Raw genomic sequence first — 15,952 nt, forward strand, 5'->3', positions numbered from 1 at the left:
AACCTTGGAACAAATGCTGATAGTGTGGTCTGGATCACAATGGAAAAGGAAGAGTTGGGTGTATGATACCAAAGTGTTTATTTTTATTTTTTAAATAGCACTTAAATACCGACACATTTCTCAACCTGCAGTATTAACAATACAAAAGGCATAAAAAGAAGCTGGGTGGAGTGAACCCTGATTGACATATCAGACTGTCTAATTATGTTGGTAAGTAGCTTCTAACAGCAATAAGGCACCTCAGGGGTTTGTGGTATATGGCCAATATACCACGGCAAAAGGCTGCATCGGAACAGCCCTTACGCCATATTGGCTACATTTTCCCCATGCCTGCTTCTCTTCAGAAACTCACATCTAGGTCCACTGGACTGACTCCAGCCATCCATTCATTCAGGACAGGATTCATTTCCAAATGATGATATGCGAGAAACCAGATCAGGGACCTGACATTGTCATCCCTACTTCACACATCTATATCCATTAGGCCTACATTTACATTAAGTTGCCAGGGTGGACAGCTGCTTTCCTGTTAGCTCCTTGGCTGGATCTTTCCCTTTGTCATGACAACCGGTACAGAAAAAAATAAACAAAATCAGCGGGTGACTACAGAGCAGTAACATGTTCTCTTCTGGCCATATTTGCCTGGAGGAGTTGTAGTAGATCCAATGAAACCAGACCTGAGTAGTAGACTGAACTCTATGAAGGAACGGTGAATGAAAAGGACTGATACTCCCACCTGTTTTGTGCCTGTCAAGAAGAATAGTCTGGGCAGAAAGAGAAGGTGAACAGGTAAAAGACCAGGAGAACCAACAGCTGTATATTACCATGGACTGCCATGCATTACAGGTAAGCCTGTACACAATCCTAACCTTGAAGGAGGCACTTCTGTGAATGAAAGCCATTCTGGGTTTCCTGTTCTTCTTGAGAGGGAGATCCTATGAAAAGCACAAATAGTGAGGGCAAACAAAGGAGGTATTCATGTTTAAACACAGAAAAATGTGCAACTTGGCTCACTAAAATATAATTCCTCAGTAGCATCACCGTAAGAGGAGATCCAAGCACTAAATAAATAATTGTTTTGATTTACACTTACATATCACCAAATAAGTGATCTATTGTAGGAAGTGGATACTGTATGATTACTAAACATGCAGTGAGAGAGTGAGTAATTCCACTGAAACTGGTAAGTTATGTGAAAAGGCTCTTCCCTTCCTATAAATTGTACCAGAGGGGCTTCCTTACCCCAGCCGTTAATGACAGCGTCGCGGTTGCAGATCTCATTGGCCAGCCGCTCAAAGTACTCGGGCAGGTCAGAATACTCATTGCCGTAAGAGATGACCTTGATGCCCTTGTCCAGCATGTTGTCCCGCAGCTTCTTGAACTCTCCAACGTCCTCGCGCCGCACCAGCATGAAGTGCTCCAGGTCCGACTTGTGTTTGACCGCCTCCAGGAACAGAGCCTGGAAGGTGGTGTCGTCCACCGTGCGCCCGCAGCCCAGGAACACAAATGACTTGGTCTCATACAGTTTCTGGATCTCTCTCTGTTGAACCAAGATAATTCCGTTTTCATTAAGACTGACAGAATTTACTTTACTTAAATTTAACCTTTTTTTTTAAACATCAGCAACTGCTAAAACATTTCCAGGGTATCATTTAAAGGCTGCCTGCCTCAATGCTCACCATGACTTCAGTGTTCCTCAGTACATTCTGGTAGCCAGCAGGGTGCAGTACAATGCCACTGGGATTCGTGTAAACACCGTGAATGTGCAAAACGCTCAGACTTCTCTTCCCCTGAGCCCACTCCAGGACCTGCACATACACACATTTCACAGTCCATAGCACCAATACCTGTTCTCACTGGGTATAGAGTAACACAACTAACAGTGCATAAATACCACACCTGAAGGGCATTATCACAGGCTTCTGATAAATACAGACTCATTTTAATGCTTCTACATAAATAACAATCCATGTTGGGTCCCTGCTAAGGTGAGAGTAGGAATAGTGTTTAAGTTCTGCTTAAAGGAGAAATATATTTGTCAGGTTAGTTCCTATTTCTGACATATTGATTAATCCATAAATGTTGACAATGGTTGGAGGATGTTTGAAAATGTAACCTCAATATATACTAACTACATCCTACTTCAGTCAGAGACAAAATACTGTACTTTCACAGGTCAATACATTGATCATTTTCTCTGGTGTAAGTACACCATATTAGAAGGGCAACAATATTAGAATACATATGTTGGGCTTTTAATTAAATACCTTCCCTTGAATTTGCCTTTAATACACATTAAAAACATGTTTTATGTGTAAGAGCATTCCCTGTGTTGTGAGCATAAACAACGTAGTATAGTTAAACTGTCATGACCTCAGTGGTTCATAGACAACTTCCCCGAACAGGGGTCCCTAATCATTTGAGTCAATCTACCTGCACACTCATCTAATGCACATCTGTCACTCCAGTGTTTAATTGCTATATTGCCACTATGGCCTATTTATTGCCTTACCTCATTTGCACACACTGTATATAGACTTTTTATATTGTATTATTGACTGTTTGTTTATTCCATGTGTAACTGTGTTGTTGTTTGTGTCGCACCGCTTTATCTTGGCCAGCTCGCAGTTGTAAATGAGAACTTGTTCTCAACTAGCCTAACTGGTAAATAAAGGCTCTGATGCCGTCTTAAAACCTATGTTCCAGTGTCCACACCACATGCCCAAATCTATAGATATGACAAATGTAAAACAGTTCTTAACGTTTAAATGGCAATTGTTTTATTATTTAAACGTTATGAAAAAAAAACATTAAATTAGGTGATGTTGAAGTCGGACGTTTACATACACTTAGGTTGGAGTCATTAAAACTAATTTTTCAACCCCTCCACATTTCTTGTTAAAACACTATAGTTTTGGCAAGTCGGTTAGGACATCTACCTTGTGCATGACAAGTCATTTTTCCAACAATTGTTTACAGACAGATTAATTCACAATTCCAGTGGGTCAGAAGTTTACATACACTAAGTTGACTGTGCCTTTAAAAAGAATGGATGGAAAATTCCAGAAAATGTCATGGCTTTAGAAGCTTCCGATAGGCTACTTAACATAATTCGAACCGATTGGAGGTGTACCTGTGGATGTATTTCAAGGCCTACCTTCAAACTCAGTGCCTCTTTGCTTAACATTGTAAGAAAAATCAAAAGAAATCAGCCAAGACCTCAGATAAAAAGAACTGTAGACCTCCACAGGTTTGATTCATCCTTGGGAGCAATTTCCAAACGCCTGAAGGTACCACGTTCATCTGTACAAACACCATGGGACCACGCAGCCGTCATACCGCTCAGGAAGGAGACGCTTTCTTTCTCCTAGAGATGAACGTACTTAGGTGTGAAAAGTGAAAATCAATCCCAGAACAGCAGCAAAAGACCTTGTGAAGATGCTAGAAGAAACCAGAACAAAACTATTTATATCCACAGTAAAACGAGTCCTATATCGACATAACCTGAAAGGCCGCTCAGCAAGGAAGAAGCCACTGCTCCAAAACCGCCGTAAAATAGCCAGACTACGCTTTGCAACTGCACATGGGGACAAAGATCGTACTGTTTGGAGAAATGTCCTCTGGTCTGATGAAACAAAATTAGAACTGTTTGGCAATAATGACCATCGTTATGTTTGGAGGAAAAAGGGAGAGGCTTGCAAGCCAAAGAACACAATCCCAACCGTGAAGCACGGGGTGGCAGCATCATGTTGTGGAGGGGCTTTGCTGCAGGAGGGACTGGTGCACTTCACAAAATAGATGGCATTATGAGGATTGAAAATTATGTGGATATATTGAAACAACATCTCAAGACATCAGTCAGGAAGTTAAAGCTTGGTCGCAAATGGGTCTTCCAAATGGACAATAACCCCAAGCATACTTCCAAAGTTGTGGCAAAATGGCTTAAGGACAACAAAGTCAAGGTATTGGAGTGCCCATCACAAAGCTCTGACCTCAATCCTATAGAACAGAACTGAAAAAGTGTGCGTGAGGAAGGAGGCCTATAAACCTGACTCAGTTACACCAGCTCTGTCAGGAGGAATGGGCCAAAATTCACCCAACTTATTGTGGGAAGCTTGAGGAAGGCTACCAAAAACATTTGACCCAACAATTTAAAGGCAATGCTACCAAATACTAATTGAGTGCATGTAAACTTCTGACCCACTGGGAATGTGATGAAAGAAATAAAAGCTGAAATAACTCATTCTCTACTATTATTCTGACATTTCACATTCTTAAAATAAAGTGGTGATCCTAAATGACCTAAAGCAGGGATTTTTTACACAGATTAAATGTCAGGAATTGTGAAAAACTGGGTTTAAATGTATTTGGCTAAGGTGTATATAAACTTCCGACTTCAGCTGTATGTTTGAGCGTATGATCGCTAGGGGACAATGCAGTTCCATTGGCTACTGGACGGTGTTTACCTTACTGCTGTCCCCAACCCACTCAGCAACAATGGTAGTTAACGTTTTTCGGTTCTCTGCTGTGTGCTTCACCTCCATGTTTTCAGTAGTCAGTACATGGGACTTCATGTCCCACTTCTCATCAATGTGATGGCTCGTCGCAGTGATGCATGACAGCATGTTCATCCAACAATCTGTTGTTAATGCCACTTATGGGGTGTTTGAGAGCTCACGCTTTTCACTTGCAGAGCAATCATTGTACAATTTCTCCATCCAGGCCAGCAACAGTTAGTGTCTCATGGTGCCTCCCTTTCAGATGGTTAAGCATTGCACCTGTACTGCCACTGTAGCTCAATTCCAACGCGCAAAGTTTGCATTTCACCACATTCTTATTGAACTTGTCAAAGTATTGCAATACAGGACTTCACTGCTGTCGCTTCCCTGTCTCACTCTCTGCCATTTTCCCAACTGTTAATGACGATGATGTGCGGAGCGCTTTATATCTGTGGCAAATAATTTGAAAGATGCATATCTCTTATTAACGTTACAGCAATGTTGTGTTAGATATTTGTTAAATGTTAAAAATGTTCCCCTTATGAGGATCGGCACCTGTTAGCTCCACTGTGAAATTAATTTTGTCCAAAAATTAATCTTATTCAGTTAGGGATTTTCTCTAAATGATAACAACCCCAATTGCATCATAGCGAAGTGGTGTGCCAGTGTAGCTTTAGAAACAGACTAGATCTGCACACATGACATACTGGAACAAAAATGTTCATGCAAATTCCCAATTGGCATCAATCCATGATGTGTTATTTCAATGAAAGTCAGTTATGCACACAATTTATAATTTGGTCCTAAAGAGCACACAAGGCCATGGCTACAGATATCTTTCCAAAGGGGAAAAGGATCTGTTGTTACCTTCTTCTCATCTGTGAGGTCCAGAGACTCCAGCTTCGATCCCTGGTGGGCTGCATAAATTTCCAGCAGGTTGTCAAAGTTGGTGGTGAGGACCAGCGCTCCACTCTCCATCAGCTGCAGTACGGAGCGGAGAAGGTGCTTCCCCGCATTCTCCATCTTACACTCCAGATCGTCAAACACCTCGTACAGGCAGTCCTTGAAGAAGGTGGACCGCACGTTGCCTGTTCTCTGCAATGATAGGACAGGAACACAATGACTAGGGGTTAGTGGGTGTGTATTGCATTTCTGGGACCAGATTATACTGCTGGTACTTAACTACTAGGAGGGAGACGTTTTTTAAAAGGTATAATAAAGCATTTATGACTGGTTGTGGTAGTCATGTAAATGAAAGGTGAAAATGTTTTTCCATCATTAGATGTGGCATGTAAACAGTTGCTATACACGGTAAACATGGCTATGGAGCAAAGAGTTGGTGGGCAGGATGTTTGAGTAGCCATGAGATTATGGCTGTCTGTAATGGATAAATCGCATTACCGAGAGCTACGCAAAACGCTCACACTACCTGGCAATGGCTATAGGAAAACATAGGAGAAGTGCTGGCCCGCTATGAATAGCACTGTCGAGGTGAGCTTAGCACAGCCAGCTGCCTGGCTTACTGCTGGACTGTCCAGAGATTAGAGATCTAGTGGGCTAATTAACTAACAACAGGATCCCTTTCCACAGGAAGGAAGTCATCATCACCAAGGGCAAGCATCTAGCTATCCACCCACCCTGCTGTTGACTTCTGCACTGAACGTATTCTCCTTTTGTTTCAGGATTTATGTAACAACCAAATAAGGCAAAGTAGTACCATGGTCCAATCCTGATTTTGAGATTGATATAGCGTAGGATTCGACCCTAAAGTTAAGTTGTTTTCAACCAATCTAGTCCTAAACAGGGAAAATTGTAATGTAATTTCCTAGAGTATTTTGCCTAGGTCATTCAACGACAGCATGAAAGGATTTAGGTCACAAACATTCTGAGTCTAACCTTCAGATTAGGCTCATTAACCGACATTATGTGCCAAAACACAGTCCTAATCCAGTTATTTACATTGTTTGGATTGCCCTCATTGCCGCACCAATACCATTGGGTTAAACTGCTGTGTCCCACTCTGTATTTGATCACTTCTTGAGACGCGGGACACTCCTCCTTGCAGAAGCCTTGGTTCTCTTCAGCGGTTCTGTGAACAAGCACCCACTGGTTGAATCGATGTTGTTTCGTTGGGCAACAATGTGACCAAAGACTAAAAAAGGTGAAGCAATGACAAATCTCTCCTTCTACACTACAAGAGTCCTCAAGCTAAGAGAGTCCTCTTTTCAAAGTGTTTTCTTTAAATTCAGCATGTTAAATTCTACAAAATTTGAGACTCAGGCTACTTTATATAGCAAGCGCCATAGATCTACAGTTGAAGTCGGAAGTTTACATACACCTTAGCCAACTACATTTAAATTCAGTTTCACAATTACTGACATTGAATCATAGTAAAAAATCCTTGTTTTACGTCAGTTAGGATTAGAGGTCGACCGATTAATCGGAATGGCCGATTAATTGGGGCCGATTTCAAGTTTTCATAATTGGGTATTTTTGGAAGCCGATTTGCTGATAAAAAAAAAAAAATGTAATACCTTTATTTAACTAGGCAAGTGAGTTAAGAACACATTCTTATTTTCAATGACGGCCTAGGAATAGTGGGTTAACTGCCTCGTTCAGGGGCAGAACGACAGATTTTCACCTTGTCAGCTCGGGGGATTCAATCTTGCAACCTTACAGTTAACTAGTCCAAAGCAATAACGACCTGCCTCTCTCTCGTTGCACTCCACAAGGAGACTGCCTGTTACACGAATGCAGTAAGTTGCTAGCTAGCATTAAACTTATCTTATAAAAAACAATCAATCATAATCACTAGTTAACTATACATGGTTGATGATATTACTAGATATTATCTAGCGTGTCCTGCGTTGCATATAATCTGACTAAGCATACAAGTATCTAAGTATCTGACTGAGCGTTGGTAGCGTTGGTAGGTAGAAGCAGGAGCGTAAACATTAATTCAAACATGCTGCGTTTTGCCAGCAGCTCCTCGTTGTGCGTCAAGCATTGCGCTGTTTATGACTTCAAACCTATCAACTCCCGAGATGAGGCTGGTGTACCCGAAGTGAAATGGCTAGCTAGTTAGCACGCGCTAATAGCATTTCAAACGTCACTCGCTCTGAGCCTTGGGGTGGTTGTTTCCCTTGCTCTGCATGGGTAACGCTGCTTCGATGGTGGCTGTTGTCGTTGTGTTGCTGGTTCAAGCCCAGGGAGGAGCGAGGAGAGGGACGGAAGCTATACTGTTACACCGGCAATACTAAAGTGCCTATAAGAACATCTAATAGTCAAAGGTTAATGAAATACAAATGGTATAGAGGGAAATAGTCCTATAATTCCTATAATAACTACAACCTAAAACTTCTTACCTGGGAATACTGAAGACTCATGTTAAAAAGGAACCACCAGCTTTCATATGTTCTCATGTTCTCATGTTCTGAGCAAGGAACTGAAACGTTAGCTTACATAGCACATATTGCACTTTTACTTTCTTCTCCAACACTTTGTTTTTGCATTATTTAAACCAAATTGAACATGTTTCATTATTTACTTGAGGCTAAATTGATTTTATTGATGTATTATATTAAGTTAAAATAAGTGTTCATTCAGTATTGTTGTAATTGTCATTATTACAAATAAATAACCGGCCGATTAATCGGTATCGGCTTTTTTGGTCCTCCAATAATTGGTATCGGTGTTGAAAAATCATAATCGGTCGACCTCTAGTTAGGATCACCACTTTATTTTAAGAATGTGAAATGTCAGAAAAATAGTAGAGAGAATGATTTATTTCAGCTTTTATTTCTTTCATCACATTCCCAGAGGGTCAGAAATGTACATACTAATTGAGTGTATTTGGTAGCATTGCCTTTAAATTGTTTAACTTGGGTCAAACGTTTTGGGTAGCCTTCCTCAAGCTTGCCACAATAAGTTGGATGAATTTTGGCCCATTCCTCCTAACATTGCTGGTGTTCAGTTCTGCCCACAAATTTTCTATAGGATTGAGGTCAGGGCCACAACTTTGGAAGTATGCTTGGGGTCATTGTCCATTTGGAAGACCCATTTGCGACCAAGCTTTAACTTCCTGACTGATGTCTTGAGATGTTGCTTCAATATATCCACATAATTTTCCTGCCTCATGATGCCATCTATTTTGTGAAGTGCACCAGTCCCTCCTGCAGCAAAGCCCCTCCACAACATGATGCTGCCACCCCCGTGCTTCACGGTTGGGATTGTGTTCTTCGGCTTGCAAGCCTCCCCCTTTTTCCTCCAAACATAACGATGGTCATTATGGCCAAACAGTTCTAATTTTGTTTAATCAGACCAGAGGACATTTCTCCAAACAGTATGGTCTTTGTCCCCATGTGCAGTTGCGTAGTCTGGCTATTTAATGGCGGTTTTGGAGCAGGGGCTTTTTCCTTACTGAGCGGCCTTTCAGGTTATGTCGATACAGGACTCGTTTTACTGTGGCTATAGATACTTTTGTACCCGTTTCCTCCAGCATCTTCACAAGGTCCTTTGCTGCTGTTCTGGGATTGATTTTCACTTTTCGCACCAAAGTACATTCATCTCTAGGAGACAGAACATGTCTCCTTCCTGAGCGGTATGATGGCCGAGTTGTCCCATGGTGTTATAGTTGCGTACTATTGTTTGTACAGATGAACATGGTACCTTCAGGCATTTGGAAATTGCTCCCAAGGATGAACCAGACTTGTGGAGGTCTACAATTTATTTCTGCGGTCTTGGCTGATTTCTTTTGATTTTCCCATGATGTCAAGCAAAGAGGCACTGAGTTTGAAGGTAGGCCTTGAAATACGTCCACAGGTACACCTCCAATTGACTCAAATTATGTCAATTAGCCTATCAGAAGCTTCTAAAGCTATGAAATAATTTTCTGGAATTTTCCATTCTTTTTAAAGGCACAGTCAACTTAGTGTATATAAACTTCTGACCCACTGGAATTGTGATACAGTGAATTATGTTCAGCTAAAGTTGCTTACCCCATACTGATAAGATGCTGAACATGTACAGACAGGCCTGTGGAGAACCACTGCTTGCTAAGTAAGAACAGAAAAATATTTGCCACAAGGTCCATGGCTGTGTAATCACCTGATAATCATGTCTCCTCTTGTGAGCTATTTAGTCTGGTGGGGCGCTCTGTTATTCTGAGGCTGAATGGAAACCTTGGCAGGGGCTGGTGTTCCCGGATTCACATTACTCCATGATTACAAAACATATTTTTTTACTAGGCAGCAGCACTCCCATTAAAATGTTAAAGCCCCCCAAATCCATAGCCAACAGCAACGGGCCTGCATGATTGTGAACCGGAATAAAAACTATGGATAAACCCACAATGGGCTGTTTGTTCCCTTTGTGGCAACAGGCAGGCTGCTGAAACAAAGCATGTTTAAGCAATGTGAAAGGTGCGATGAGACATGACTAACACTGAAGGCAGATGGTATTAAGACCTCATCAATCCGTTATGGTTTGAGCCAACCTGGTATGACGGGGATATGGGCTGGTACGGAAATCCCTAAATGTTTTCCCCTTGAATTTCTCCATAATTTAGTCACGGTCCACTGGTTCGTTGACTTATTGAGAAATCAATGAGACGTTATTCACTGGGGGGGATTTCTTCATCTAGCGAATCAAATAACAGGCCTTAAAAGTGTCAGAACTGGTTGAGCCAACTTGTCAGTGGCTTTGAAAACAACGCAATGAACGATGAAGTGTTGTTGTCATCTATCAGTGCTGTACTTTGGTTAGGGCAAGGGCATCACCTTTTACAAAGAACACAGGTTTGAAAACCTGAATCAAATGTTTTTGAATTTAGATATAATTATGCTGACTCCTTGCCACTGTCATTCCCACTGGGATTACAAATCCCAATACAGGAAGGTTTACAATGAACGACACTGGTGTGTCTCAACCAGCTGGAGACAGTGTATTGGCAGTGTCCTGTCCACGTCTGGCTGTCTGTATGTGCAAAGGAGTGGGGGAAGTGAAGCCTTACCGGAGAGAGCTTCTGGATGAGGTCATGAGCCACGTGGACTAGGTTCTTGTCGTCCTTCAGGCTCTTCTGAAAACGCCGACTCTCCTCTTCCTCTAGGAGGTCAAAGTCGTTGGCCGCGTCCAACAAGGCCTGGATCAAACCCTTCCAGGAGCGCAATGCAGGGACCTGAGGGGCCACAGCTGAACTCACCCCTGTACCAATAACTAGGACCAGCTCGGAGGCCCGCTTGGTCTTCAGGCTGGGCAGCAGTTTCCTTTGGGGCAGGCAGAGATTGAGTGATGGTTCCATTGATGGTGCCCAAATCCTTAGACAACATGAAGGTTAAACAAATCATGGCAAGTTTACTTGGCTGCTGTTTGAACTCAAACCTAGGCTGAAAGATAAAGAATGGGTTTAGGAACAGGAACTAAGAGAAAAAGCTCCTGACCAGTGACATACCAATAATGTTTTGGCACATAAACAGGAACTGAGTACTAAATGTAGGCTACTCATATCAATTTTTGTTACCTGGGTTTTTTGGTGTTGGAGTCAACATCCTGAGGGTCAGCAGGAGCAGGCCGCTTCTCGGTTTTCACAGTCACAACAGAGGCCATTCGGCTCCTGTAAGACAACCATGAGAATTAATATACATACAATACCATCAAAGCAATAACTTAAGTGAAATGCAATCTGGAGTAACCACAGAGTCATGATCTCAGTTTATTGTATCATACATAGAACAGCACCTTTACAGGACAGTGTGCCACTGTCCCCATTACTACCAAAGGCAGGGCATCAGATTCACCTTACACTAACTAGCTTTGTATAGTGGAACATCCATGGGGCTAAACCTTACACACAAAGTACTGAGATGCCGAACTAAGGGCAATTCCACGGTAACAGAATTAGATTTCACACTTTAAAATGTATGCCAAACAAAAACTATTGATTTCAAAGTTTAACAAACCATACAACTCTATGAACAATGACTACTTTGAACAATTTACACAGTTTAAAAAAAAAACACTGGAAAAACTGTGCAGATGCTAAATTTGGTAACAAAGTGGTAAAATCTCCCTCGGTTAAATTCTGTTACCAGACTTAGTATCTGCACAGTTCTTCCTGTAAATGTGTATTTGTAAAAAGTGTTAAAAGTAGTCCTCGATTTGTGCTCAGTTCTATGGTTTGTTAAACTTCGAAATCTGTTTTTTGTTTGGTGTGGCTGCATTTTGGGCTAAGGGGTGGCACAGCGTTCTAAGGCACTGACTGCATCTCAGTGCTAGAGAAGTCACTACAGACCCTGGTTCGATTCCAGGCTGTATCACAACCGGCCGTGAATAATAAAAATAAAAAAAATAGAATTTGAAAGTGAAAAATCTCGGCGTAATCTATTATCTAAATTATCTTCATATTGTATTACTGCTAAAGTCTGACTTGAGGCCAATTTATTGTATCTTTATTGCAATAATAGTAGTCTTGGGGCTCAATAAGAACGATACTTTCCTCCTGGAGACATAAAAACTTCACTCCAAGAAAAAACATTTTTTGGTGATGTGTTCATACACTGTATACTTTGGCTATAACGTTACTGGCTAGCTGACTTTAGCTAGTTAAATTGGCTAGCTACTTACTAAGGACGGGAAGAACGCAGTCAGGAAGAATTGACTGACGTTAGCTAACCAGTTGGCAAAAGCTCAATGTACTGTACAGACTAGCTAGAATGACGTTAAAGTTGGACTAAAACGGTGAAATATGACACATTGGCTAGTTAAATTCACACAAGTATTTACACTTACCCGGATATCTCCAAGTTGCTTTTTTGGTCAGTGGAAATATTCAACGTGCTAGCAGACGAGCCGTTAACGTCAGCTGACTTGCAACTGCGAGTTAAAAATCCAGTACAGTCTACTACGGACATATCCTGCTTTAAAAGCCGGTATTTGAGATTGTTGTACTTGACATGGCGAAGTCTGCGTGCCTTTGTCTACTAGATGTTATTCTTAGCAAATCTATTTAGCTATAAAATTTTCTCAGTCGACTTCCTCTGTGTACACAACCTGTCGACTCATATGCAGCTGGAGGTCTGACTGTGTGTGTTGTGACGGAGTTGGACAAGGCAATTGGGATGTGCTCAGCGCGCTACTGTAAATCCCACTGGCTCTCTACATTCTGGAAAGGGGTAAACAATGTTTTACCCCCACCTCCCCACTTTACGATCAGCCCATGTGATATTAGCTAGATCAGGGATGGGCAACTTTGATGAGGGTGGGGGTCACACAAAAACTGAACTCATCAAGAGCGGCCGCAGTGGCTCGCGGGTTTGCGTACCCACACATTCAGGAGCCGGCTCTAGCCTTTTGGGCGACATAAGTGAAATGTTTTATAGTTCATTTCCTGAAATTCTACTAATTTCGCCACCGGGTGTGGGGAAAATGTTGCCGTTTTAAACCAAGTTTGCTGCAATTCTACCCATTTAGCCATGGGGTAGAGAGAATATTTATCGATTTTATAGCTACATTTATGCAAATCTACTCATTTTGCCGTTGGGTGGAGAGAAAATTTTGAAAATTTCCTGCAATTCTACACATTTGGCCATAGTGTATATCTGAGTGAGAATGTCTAACAAAATCAATGGGGCCCAGGTTGGTAATTAAACCATGATTACTACAAGTTTAGATAGCTGGCTAGACTAATTTACCAATCTAAAAAATGTTAACTGACGAGCTAATTGAGTGACTGTCAGTGATTGACATAACAATAGATAAATTGCTGATGCAGCACAACCAAATTTCAATATTGCCTTGTGTATTCTACTATTTTACTCTCAACTAAAATATGAGTGATTTTTTGTTTGTTTTTGGAAATTCTTCCAAAGACAATTTCGTCAGTTGCCCATCCCTGAGTGAAATTCTCTGGATACAGAGTTCCAAAAAAGGCTGTCTGGAAGAAGATTTGGCTTAGATGGCAAATGGGTGATGATACAAGGTGAGGGGGGGGGGGGGTCTTCATATCTAATGCAGTTACATAAGACACTGTTGAATGTGCTTGGACAAGGACTATCTATTTTAGAGCTAGACCAGTTGCCTAATTCCAAAATTGAGACCTATCACTTTCACACACAGTATGCAAATGACAAATGACTTATCTCAGAGTTGCAGCACAGTCTCCGCCCATGACCTATGACCATATGGTGTTGCATTGATTGCTGAGAGCTTGTAAGATTTTAGATATAATGCTACTCCGTGTCACTGGTAGTCAATTAGAGAGGGAGACCATGCTATTTACTCACAATACTGTTAAGAAGTTTTGTTGCCCACCATAAACTGTTCCCCGGACCTGCAATTGTGTGCATCTGTTATATTAAACAAACCTACGTTTACTACCACCACCCTGGAAACAGAGGCATGCATGTTGCTGAGATTTTGTACTCACACCATTCTGAAACTAGGAGACTGACCTATGTTGCACAGTAGTATTCTTGGAGTAATTCATTTGGACAGAGTCCATAAGAGAGCAAATGCATCTTTCTCTAATGGAAGAGGTTTCAGCTCTCTCAATGGCTCATAACCACAGCCTGAGAAAGGGCACAGAAAATGTATGATGTAAATAAAGGAGGCTCAGTATTACTGTGTATGAGGATGACAAGAGTGGTTTCAAATGTTCCCATTCTGGAGACGTGTGTTATCAAACAGCGTGGTAGCCTCAGCTCCAGGCTTCTCTCATGTTGTTGGTGAAAACCTGTGGCAGAGGCTAACAGCATGTAGCCTACAGTTTCCCATATCTGTTATCTGGTGCCTGCCTATCCTATCAGTCATCCTGAGAGCACACCTGGCTGGAGCTGTAACCAGCATGATAAACACCAACAGACCGACCATCAGCTGGGTTTCAGGGATGAGTTCAAAATCATCAACCCTCTTGTCCTGTGAAAATGCATGGGAATCATTTTATGTTTTGACTTCAATAGCCTTTTAGCCCTTACCACAGTACGTCTCCAGCTCTATTCCCTTCCATATATTACATAAATCGTTGATACATTTATGTGGGACTAATATTTATGACTGAGACAGACATAAAATTACACTTAAAAAGTAGATGCTTAAGATCCTGGTAAACAAGAGGATTATTGAAGCAGTTGCACAAAAACAACATTGATGATGGCTCTTTGTGATGATGATTCGGCATACCATTCATGTAATGCATAAAAACAGGGTACCCAGGGTCCATTTTAGTTGAATATAAAATATCATACAATTAATTTATAACACATTTCTTATACATTTGTATATTCTATAAGTGATTTTTTTGTTTTTCCTAAAATGTATAATTCAACACGATGCCTAAATGTTTAAACTTGCCTTTGTAACAGCTAAAACCATTTATTCATCAAGTCCTCAACTGGCAGCTTCATTAAATAGTACCCGCAAAACACCTGTCTCAACGTCATTGGTGAAGAGGTGACTCTGGCTTCTAGGCAGAGTTCATCTGTCCATTGTCTGTGTTCTATTTCCCATCTTAATCTTTTATTGGCTCAGTCTGGGATATGGCTTTTTCTTTGCAACTCTGCCTAGAAGGCCAGCATCCCGGAGTCACCGCTTGACTGTTGACTTTGAGACTGGTGTTTTGCGGGTACTATTTAATGAAGCTGCCAGTTGAGGACTTATGAGGCGTCTGTTTCTCAAACTAGACACTCTAATGTACTTGTCCTCTTTCTCAGTTGTGCACCGGGGCCTCCCACTCCTCTTTCTATTCTGGTTAGAGCCAGTTTGCGCTGTTCTGTGAAGGGAGTAATGCACATCGTTGTACAAGATCTTCAGTTTCTTGGCAATTTCTCGCATGGAAAAGCCTTAATTTCTCAGAACAAGAATAGACTGACAAGTTTCAGAAGAAAGTTCTTTGTTTCTGGCCATTTTGAGCCTGTAATCGAACCCACAAATGCTGATGCTCCAGATACTCAACTAGTCTAAAGAAGACCCGTTTTATTGCTTCTTTAATCAGAGCAAAAGTTTTCAGCTTTGCGAACATAATTGCAAAAGAGTTTTCTCATGATCAATTAGCCTTTTAAAATTATAAACTTGGATTTAGCTAACACAACGTGCTATTGGATTACAGGAGTGATGGTTGCTGATAATGGGCCTCTGTACGCCTATGTAGATATTCCATTAAAAATCAGTCATTTCCAGCTACAATATTCATTTACGACATTAAAAATCTCTACACTGTATTTCTGATCAATTTGATGTTATTTTAATGTACAAAAAAAATGCTTTTCTTTCACTAAACAAGGACTTTTCTAAGTGACCCAAACCTTTGAACGGTAGTTTATGTTTTTTCAACAACAGGTTATGGTCAATAACATCAAAGTCTGCACTGAAATCTAACAGTACAGCTCCCACAATCTTCTTATTATCAATTTCTGTCAACCAATCATCAGTCATTTGTGTCAGTGCAGTACATGTTGAGTGCC

At 41.2% G+C, this 15,952-nt stretch overlaps 1 protein-coding gene across 2 annotated transcripts; it reads right to left on the minus strand.

Moving 5' to 3' along the window:
- Window positions 1-61: 61 nt before the first annotated feature.
- On the minus strand, window positions 62-12,653 carry LOC115141914 (protein FAM118B-like). Of its 2 annotated transcripts, none has more exons than XM_029681304.2 (8): window positions 12,285-12,653; window positions 11,017-11,109; window positions 10,510-10,762; window positions 5,367-5,594; window positions 1,680-1,808; window positions 1,243-1,540; window positions 870-935; window positions 62-764 (listed from the first exon to the last, which is right to left on the minus strand). In XM_029681304.2, the coding sequence occupies exons 1-8, from the start codon at window positions 12,404-12,406 to the stop codon at window positions 751-753; spliced, it is 1,203 nt and encodes a 400-aa protein (XP_029537164.1). In that variant the 5' UTR covers window positions 12,407-12,653; the 3' UTR covers window positions 62-750. The 2 variants fall into 2 exon arrangements, with proteins under 2 accessions (XP_029537164.1, XP_029537163.1); XM_029681303.2 differs by having other exon boundaries at window positions 10,510-10,813; window positions 12,285-12,652.
- Window positions 12,654-15,952: the final 3,299 nt, after the last annotated feature.

Source organism: Oncorhynchus nerka, linkage group LG14 (genome assembly GCF_034236695.1).
Source record: "Oncorhynchus nerka isolate Pitt River linkage group LG14, Oner_Uvic_2.0, whole genome shotgun sequence".
NCBI lineage: Eukaryota > Metazoa > Chordata > Actinopteri > Salmoniformes > Salmonidae > Oncorhynchus > Oncorhynchus nerka.

What these genes read in the sequence shown, in the direction of transcription:
- LOC115141914 (XM_029681303.2), bottom strand. Translation starts at nt 12,406, where the DNA reads ATGTCCGTAGTAGACTGTACTGGATTTTTAACTCGCAGTTGCAAGTCA. An exon ending in TCCAACACCAAAAAACCCAG is followed by an intron (nt 10,814 to 11,016) that starts GTAACAAAAATT and finishes ATGTTGTCTAAG; the next exon opens with GATTTGGGCACCATCAATGG. An exon ending in CGCTGTCATTAACGGCTGGG is followed by an intron (nt 936 to 1,242) that starts GTAAGGAAGCCC and finishes TGCTTTTCATAG; the next exon opens with GATCTCCCTCTCAAGAAGAA.